Genomic DNA, 9,024 nt, shown 5'->3' with positions numbered 1-9,024 from the left:
TGAAACTGAACTCTTAAGGATATTGTAAGGAGAATGATTAGTCATTCCTCTTTTCCAGAGTCACTTTGGGGAGAAGCTTTAAAGACCGCAGTGTACATCCTTAACAGGGTACAGAGCAAAGCAGTTGCCAAAACCCCCTATGAGCTTTGGACAGGCAATATGCCTAGCATTAGGCACTTGCACATTTGGGGTTGTCCAGCTGAGGCGCAGCCTTATAGGCCACATGAAAGAAAACTTGACTCATGGACGGTTAGCTGTTATTTCGTTGGTTACGTTGAACGCTCTCGGGGCTATAAATATTACGATCCCACATCAAGATCATTCTTTGAAACGAGAAATGCGAGATTCCTTGAGGATATTGAGTTTGGAGGGGAAGAAAACATAATGAATGTTGTCTTTGAAGAAGAATTTGTTATTGACAGTGATCAGGTTTCCATACCTATTGTTGTTCAAGACATAGTGCAGGCACTAGAGGACAATGTTCAGGCTCCTATTCTTGACTTTGTTCCAAATCAAGACAACAATGAGATTCTTCCTTTTGCACCACCTTTAGAACAAACTCAATAACCTCAAGAAATGCCATTAAGGAGATCCACTAGGGAGAGGAGACATGTGATTCCAGATGATTATATCATATTTCTCCAAAAACATGAGGATGGCGTCAGATTGATAGAAGATGACCCAATTAACTTCTGTCAAGCCTTGCGCAGTTCTAACTCTCAAAAGTAGATTGATGCCATGAAGGATGAGATGAACTCTATGAATGACAATGATGTTTGGGATCTCATCAAGTTGCCTAAAGGTGTGAAGCCCATTGGTTGTAAATGGATATTTAAAACCAAGAGGGATTCAAATAGCAAAGTCGAGGGATATAAGGCCCATCTAGTCGCTCAAGGCTTTACACAAAGGGAAGGCATAGACTATAAAGAGACTTTTTCTCCGCTATCTTCGAAAAACTCTTTTAGAACAATAATGGCACTAGTGGCTCATTTAGATCTAGAGCTACATCAGATAGATGTCAAAACTACGTTTTTCAATGGAGACATTGACGAGACGATTTATATGGTACAACCAGAAAACTTTGTATCTGGTGATCCAAAGTCTATAGTCTGTAAATTGAAGAAATCCATCTATGGTCTCAAACAGGTTTCTCGTCAATGGTATCACAAATTCCATCAAGTCATAACCTCGTACGATTTTGAGGCGAATGTTGTTGATGACTGTGTATATCATAAGTTCAGTGGGAGTAAATACATCTTCCTAATATTATATGTCGATGATATTCTGCTCGCTATTAGCAATAAAGGCTTACTGCACGAAACCAAGAAATTTCTTACGAAGAAATTTGAGATGAAAGATCTTGGTGATGCCTCTTTTGTATTAGGTATACAGATACTTAGAGATCTTTCTCAAGGTATCCTTAGGTTGTCATAAAAGAGCTATATCGATAAGGTTTTGAGCAGATTCGACATGCGATATAGTAAACCAGGATATACACCCGTCGCTAAAGGAGACAAGTTTAGTCTCAGACTGAAAGTACTTACTTGACCTCGACCTCTCAAAACAAGAAGAAGAAGAGAGGTAAGGATGCTGCGGAAGGTTCTTCTTGGAAAGAAAATAAAGGCTACAAATCTGACTGTGGTGGTGAATACTTTGGAAGGTATGATGGATCATGGAACAACGTCTAGGACCCTTCGCGATTTTCCTCAAAGAGTGTGGAATTGTTCTACAATACACCATGTCGGGCAAACCCAGCATGAACGGTGTTGCAGAACGATGAAACTGAACTCTTAAGGATATTGTAAGGAGAATGATTAGTCATTCCTCTTTTCCAGAGTCACTTTGGGGAGAAGCTTTAAAGACCGCAGTGTACATCCTTAACAGGGTACAGAGCAAAGCAGTTGCCAAAACCCCCTATGAGCTTTGGACAGGCAATATGCCTAGCATTAGGCACTTGCACATTCTGGGTAGGTATTTGAGTAATCAGGGTACGCAACATTGGAAAGTAGCCAAACGCGTGATATGTTATTTGAGGGGAACAAAAGACTACATGCTCACTTATCAAAGATCAGACAATGTAGAGATCGTTGGGTTCTCTGACTTTGACTTTGCCGAATGCCAAGATAGCAGACGCTCCACATCAGTCTACATCTTTATGTTGCCTGAAGGAGCTATCTCATGAAAGTCTGCTAAGCAGACTCTCATAGCTTCTTCAACCATGGTTGCGAGTTCATTGCTTGTTTGAGGCGTCCGACCACGGAATATGGTTGCGAAACTTTGTCACTGGGCTGCTAGTGGTAGATAGCATTGACAAGCCTTTAAAGATTTATTGTGACAATAACTCGGCAATACTTTATTCTAACAACAACAGGAGCTCAACGAAGTCAAAGTTTATCGACATCAAATTTCTAGTTGTTAAGGAGAGAGTTCAGAATAAGCAGATTTCTATAGAACATATAGGGACGAACTCTATGCTAGCAGACCCATTAACCAAAGGTTTAACGCCTAAGGTCTTTTATGAGCACATTACTCATATGAGCGTTATTTCTAAGGATACCTTGGTTTAGTGGGAGTCATTTTTTTGTAATATATGTTTGCTTTAGACATTGAGTTATTTGATTTTTTACATAATAAAATTGATTGCTTATTATTCTATTTATGAACTTGTTTGTGTTATTCTATGTGCAATGTTCACATTACATTAAGGACTTTGGAAAGATCTCACTAAAGACCAGTTGGAAATAGGCATGTCTGAGATCACATTGCATGTAATTTCCATGTTACTCATCTATATTTGATCTATGTCATTGAGTGTATTAGTATGGTGATCATCATGGTTTAGTCACGACTGTAATGTGATGAAAGTCGCGATGGTTCCATTATTAATAGTATACAGATGGGCGCCTAAAGAATTTGTGATATAATTGTTTCAGGAATAATATGTAACCTAAGTGGGAGATTGTTAGGAAATTCACGTTTCCTATTCTAATTTGAGAAATATATTTATTATTCCATCATATTTTTTATTTTTAATGGAATATGCTGAAATTAAGTTATCTAATTTTGTTACGCCCATTAACGAATATGGGCTATGAATATGGACTAATTGAGTAGATACCATAGGGAATTATGGGAACCCTATATAAGGAGACACATTATGATTATGGTCCCTAGTATACTAAATCACATACAGTTTCCGTTTTCCCCATGCGGAAGAGAAACGAAGATCCCATTGAGGAACTGAATTTTAGTTGAGGATGATCACAAAACCAAAAAATCCTTCATTGATTGCTACAGAATTTTGCAATATGTATTTATCCATAATCCTAATATTCTGATATGATATAAATTATAGATTATGGATCTAAGATTAATGTCTTTCTAACACTGCCTCGTCTGATGTCATTTTCCATGGAACAGAATGTTGCTCTGCTCTGTATTGTTTCTCTCCTTCTCCGTCAACTGCCGAGCAATGGAGAAAAAAATGCATTGCACGTCTTCCACTAAATATCTGCCGTTACTGTCGTGAATATCTGCTGAAAAGTTGCAGTCTCTTCACTGGAATTGGCTGTCATCACCATTGAGCCTTCGAACATTAATGACGAAATTTTCGGTTAACTCTGGAGCTTCTCTGGCAGGCAACCGATGCATCATTCTGAAAGTAGCTTCATTATTTGATCAGCTCACCAGATATCGGCCAGCCGCGGGGAATAAAACGAAAGCTCTATTTCCGCACCGTTCGGCCGAGAGGAAGTAAGGAGGAGGAAGAGATATTTTTTTCGTTTCAGGAAGCAGCTCTCGTCTCTGTCAGCTGGTTTATTCCGTTGCGGTTTAAGGAGTTTCTGTCTGGAAATTTTCCTCGCGAAGATTTGGTTTTCCGTCTCTTCCGCGCGGGGAAGAAACACTATTTCCCGATTAAAGGTTGTCCTAAGTTCAGAAATTTTAATTGATCAGCCGGTTCAGTGCCTGTTCCAGCCCAACTCGGACCGGGCTGAGAGCAACCCAGCAAACCGCTGTTCTGTTCCAGACCGAATTAACTCGGACCAACTCGGTCCGGGTCAATCTGACTTGGGCCACTTATTTTCTGCCTCAGTAAACGTGCCTAAGATTTCGGCGCAACTCAGTAAATTTTTTATCTCTAGTTGGATTATTATTTTTGAAGAATTGATAGATTATTCTTTCGTCAACATATTATTTGGTCTAGATATGTGCATTAGATTATTTCATGGGTCATTTTACAAGGATTATTTGGGTTATGTTAAATGGGCCCAAGTTAAGCCCATTTCAGCTGTTGCTATTGTGTCTCTTTTGATGAGACATTATTATTGAAGAAGAGGTAGCCTCATACCATTATTTATTGTCAACCTCGTAAAAAATATCAAATATTTTTTTGGTTGTGAGTCCATGACAGAGGAACTTCATCCCCGTTAAAAATATCAAATTTGTTTGTGGTTAAGAGTCTATGACGGAGGAACTTCATCCCCGTAAAAAATATCAAATTTTTGTGGTTGGGAGTCCATGACGTAGGAACTTCATCCCCGTCAAAAATATCAAAATTTTTGTGGTTGGAAGTCCATGACGGAGAAACTTCATCCCTGTAAAAAATATCACATTTTTGTGGTTGGAAATCCATGACGGAGGAACTTATTATTATATTTATATTTTTTACCCCCATTAATATCATATATTATTTTGCCACTTGAGAGTCGTTTGTCCTATAGAGGGACACGATGGTGGCAGTGGACATTTCAAAGCAAAGTCTTAGCGGCTAGGAGTGATTTACTCCCACTAATATTATACCAGTTGGGCCTCATGAACGAGAGCACTAACGTGAGGGGGAATATTAGAAGATGAAGGCATATCATACAAGAACGATTTTATATATCATTTGCAGCAAACTGGGAGTTGATGTTATTCTCTCACCCCTAGCTTGAGGCGGAGTGTTAGAAGACAGGGTCCAAGCTCATATGACCAAGGAAGACCCACATATAGTGTATTCGAAGATGGATCTAAACCCATAAGACCAAGGAAGAACTATGGATCCAAGAGATATAGAAGATCTCAAGGACCATAGATCAAAGAGAAGGCCCATAGGCCCACATACATTGATGGCAGGATGGTAAATAAAGGGTCATCTCATAGGGATGACACTGATGTATTTATGTTAAAGTTCTAGGGTTAAAACCCTAAACCCTAAACCTTAAGTTCAAGAGTATTATTGTAATATTATAATATTATAAATCTATAAATTGAGTTTCAAGGAAGGTTAGGAATAATCAATTTCATAACCTTCTTCCTCTAAATTTTTTCAAGGTGAATCATGAAAATCAACAGATATCATATTAAATCTTTGTATGGTGAGATTCTTACTCAATCTTCTGAATAAATAATTTAAGAAATAGGACACTTTGCTCCTTCAAAATTAACACTCGCATTTATTATTTTCAAAATCTGATCTTTTCTTTCCCAATGAACTACTCGTATATTTAAATAAAATTTGATTGTGTATTTAAAAATTGGTGTGCGATTCACGTGGGTTTGAAGTATCCCACCGAAAAAAAACGGAATATTCAGGGAAACCCGAAAAATATCTCTTTTCCACTTCCTTCTACCCTTTCTCTACTGCCGTTGCTTAGGTTCTGTGCGATATGGAAACCGTAGCTATTCCAGCGGTGAAATTAGGCTCCGGCGTCGGTACCATGCCGTGCATCGGCATGGGTACTGCTGTGTATCCCTTTGTCGAAAATGCTGAAATCACGAAGTCGTCAGTTCTTGAAGCTATCAGGCTGGGATACAGGCACTTCGACACTGCATCACTCTATTTGTCTGAGAAAGACCTGGGACAGGCCATTGCCGACGCCTTACACAATGATCTCATCAAGTCCAGAGACGAACTCTTTATCACATCCAAGCTTTGGTGCACGGATGCCCACCCTCATCTTGTCCTCCCAGCCCTCCAAAAGAGTCTCCGGTAACACTACCTAAGAGTTTCTCGTTCTGGTTTTTGAACAAACTATGAGAGCTTGGATCTTATTTCCGTTCTTATTACTCCTCGCAGGAATCTTCATCTGGAGTATCTTGATCTCTACCTCATTCACTTCCCCATCAGCGTCAAGCCCGGAGAGATTACGCTACCCGTGGAGAAGGACAATCTTCTTCCCATGGATCTCAGGTCTGTTTGGGAAGCGATGGAGGAGTGTCAGTCACTCGGCCTTACCAAAGCTGTCGGCGTTAGCAACTTTTCTTGCAAGAAACTTGAATTGTTACTGACCACGGCCAAAGTTAAACCTGCTGTCAACCAGGTAAGCTGACAAATTATACTTTTTTCCTTTCTCCATCCGTGGTGGACGTTTATACATATCCTTATTTCTTTTTTAAGCACGATTCCTCAAATATCAGTCCCCCCCCCCAAAGATCACGAAAAATTAGAGCAACTGATACTTGACTCTTGAAATTTTTTGGAGGTGGAGATGAATCCTCTTTTGCGACAAAAGAAACTCAGGGAGTTCTGTGAGCGAAGGGACATAAACATATGCGCGTACTCTCCCTTGGGGGCGAAAGGAACACTCTGGGGAGACAATCAAGTGATGGAATGTCAAGTCCTGAAAGAAATTGCAAGGATTAGAGGAAAGACTCTTGCCCAGGTACTGCATTGAACTAACGTCTCTTCTTACGATTGAGATTTGTTCACTACAAACGATCGATGTAATGGTGTAGGTGTGCTTGAGGTGGGTTTACGAGCAAAAGGTGAGCGTATTGGTGAAGAGCTTCAGCAAGGAGAGGTTGAAGGAGAACCTGGGGATCTTCGATTGGGCATTGAGCGAGGAAGACAAGCAAAAGATTAATCAGCTTCCACAGTATAGATCAGTTTCTGGAGTGAGTCTCGGTCTTATCGCTGAGAATGGTCCTTACCGGTGTGTGCAGGAGCTTTTTGACGAAGACGTCTGATTGGAGTCGCCATGAACCGGAAGAAGACTATCACAGTATCAAAGTTGTGAGCTCTAGCTGCACTAATTAAATCTGCCTTCGTAGCAAGTTCTTCTATCTATAAATAAAGTTCTAGAAACAAAAACTTACATCTTTGTGCACGACACCTTTTTCTTTGAAATTTTAAAGTACGAATGAAGATGTATTTTAAGCTTGATTGTAAAATGGTGCAAGGAGAAATTTGAAAGAAGTGGGATTTGCAAGATTTCTAGCTATTTTCTCTAAAAAATGATATTGAAATAGATTTCAAGTAAAAATTGCTTTAAATGTGGTAGGTTTGTAAGTAAATGCTCAGTAATTATGCTAAGGCATGTTTGCTGGGGTATTTATAACTTCCCCAAGACAAACTAATAACTATTTTGTCGTTTGTAAAATGGTGACAATTCAATAATCCATCAATGGAAAGTAATGATCGATCAATCGTGTATAACGATTATATTTTTGTTAGACCTTAGGTTAATTTATTGATCAATGCTTTTCTGACATACTAGAAAGTTTAAGTTGATCGATAGTGGACCCCGATTGATCGATCATGCATCATCTGGCTATGCAAAACTATATAAAATTGATCAATGACATATGTTCAATTGATCATGCATTGTATCCCTTATTGGCATATTTTTGTATGATTCATCAATATTGTACTTATGATTTATAATTTAATACCCAGGATGATCGGTCAATCCAAAGGGATTGATCCTATTGAAAGACAAAGACAAACTTAGGTAGCATCATTGTAAATATCTTATGTTCTTTGTCTTCTCTTCCCTTTCACTAGGGTGAAAGGTATACTTGTAATTTATGTACTCTTGATATTTATAAATAAAGATTAAGGGAGAGGGTTTGGATATCTTCCACAACCCTTAATCTCCCTCTTTTCTTTCCTCCTCAGCGTCTCTCTCTCTCTGTCTCTCATCATTCATCTCACCTCATTCCTTCTCATCTTCTCTTTCCCTCTTCTCTTCTACACTATGTGGAAGACTTTATTATTATAAAATCTTGAAAACAACATGTTATCTGAGAGTGATTTCAGGATTCTAGTTTACTTCATTACTGATCGGATTATGAGACATGAAGATGATGAAATTATGGGTGGGTTAGTCAACTTGAAGTCGAAGATGAAGATCAGCCGCATTACGCCGTTCATCCGTTTACGTCATTAGTGGAGCGCTAGACTTCATGTCATCTGGATGTTGGGGATGAAGCGGAACATCATCTCCACATTATAAAAAATGGAAAGTAGTTTCCGGCCCTTTTTGCCATTCATCCGGACGAAGGGAACACGAGGGTTCGAACCCCCGACGTTTTTTTTCCCTCTCTCTCCTCGCACCCCCCTCTCTCGTTCTTTTCTCTTTTTCATTTTTTCTCCCTCTCCTGCACCCCCTCTCTCGTCTCCCTGCGCCCCCAACGCTCTACTCCCTCTCTTCTCTCGGACTCTCCTCTCCGGCCTCCGTCTCTGCTCCCTCTCTTCTCTGGCCTTCGTCTCTCGGTCTTCTCTCAGACTCACCCTCTCTCCCACACCCTCGCTCTCGTTTTCGTGCCTCCCTTTCTTCTCTCGGACTCTTGATCCATTTTTCTCACTCGCTTCTCCCTCTCTCTTATCCCTCTCGGCCTCCTTGTCTTCTCTATCTTCTCCCTCTCTTCTCCCTTTCAGCCTCCCACTCCCTTCTCTCTCTCGCTATTCTCTTTTCCCCCAAAATACCTTCTGATTTCATTCGGTTTTCCCTATTTTTCCCATTTCGATTTCCCCCATGTCCCCCATTCCGATTTTGTTAAATTTTATTACAATATTAAGCTTCATATTTAAGTCTCTGGTAAATAAAATATAATTAAAGTATGTCTTTGATTAATTAATTATTTTTAATTTTGTAAAAATATATTATTAATTAATACCATGTAAAAAATCCATCTTATGTTATTAATATAATAATTTTTTATTTATTAATCATATTTATTTTTTATTTATTCTATTGTATTAGTGATTTAATAGTGGTAATTAAAATATTGTTAACTCAAGCACTTGGTTTAATTAACTCA

The 9,024-nt window shown here is 39.1% G+C and overlaps 1 protein-coding gene across 1 annotated transcript; it reads left to right on the top strand.

The window, feature by feature from the left end:
• Positions 1 to 5,620: 5,620 nt before the first annotated feature.
• On the top strand, positions 5,621 to 7,176 carry LOC137940827 (non-functional NADPH-dependent codeinone reductase 2-like). The gene is made up of 4 exons (XM_068785952.1): positions 5,621 to 5,971; positions 6,059 to 6,302; positions 6,465 to 6,644; positions 6,718 to 7,176. The coding sequence occupies exons 1-4, from the start codon at positions 5,649 to 5,651 to the stop codon at positions 6,946 to 6,948; spliced, it is 978 nt and encodes a 325-aa protein (XP_068642053.1). The 5' UTR covers positions 5,621 to 5,648; the 3' UTR covers positions 6,949 to 7,176.
• The last annotated feature ends 1,848 nt before the right edge of the window (positions 7,177 to 9,024 follow it).

This window comes from Aristolochia californica, unplaced genomic scaffold, assembly GCF_029961685.1.
Source record: "Aristolochia californica isolate CCGP_79_NKW_82.1479 unplaced genomic scaffold, dmAriCali1.0.hap1 SCAF_10, whole genome shotgun sequence".
NCBI classification, from domain to species: domain Eukaryota; kingdom Viridiplantae; phylum Streptophyta; class Magnoliopsida; order Piperales; family Aristolochiaceae; genus Aristolochia; species Aristolochia californica.
Note: the sequence above shows the minus strand (reverse complement) of the source record. Positions and strands in the feature narration are given on the sequence as shown.

Excerpts from the sequence above, each read along its gene's own strand:
- LOC137940827 (XM_068785952.1), top strand. The coding sequence starts at position 5,649 with ATGGAAACCGTAGCTATTCCAGCGGTGAAATTAGGCTCCGGCGTCGGT. Across the intron at positions 6,303-6,464 it reads TTAAACCTGCTGTCAACCAG|GTGGAGATGAATCCTCTTTT; the intron begins GTAAGCTGACAA and ends AATTTTTTGGAG. Across the intron at positions 6,645-6,717 it reads GAGGAAAGACTCTTGCCCAG|GTGTGCTTGAGGTGGGTTTA; the intron begins GTACTGCATTGA and ends GTAATGGTGTAG.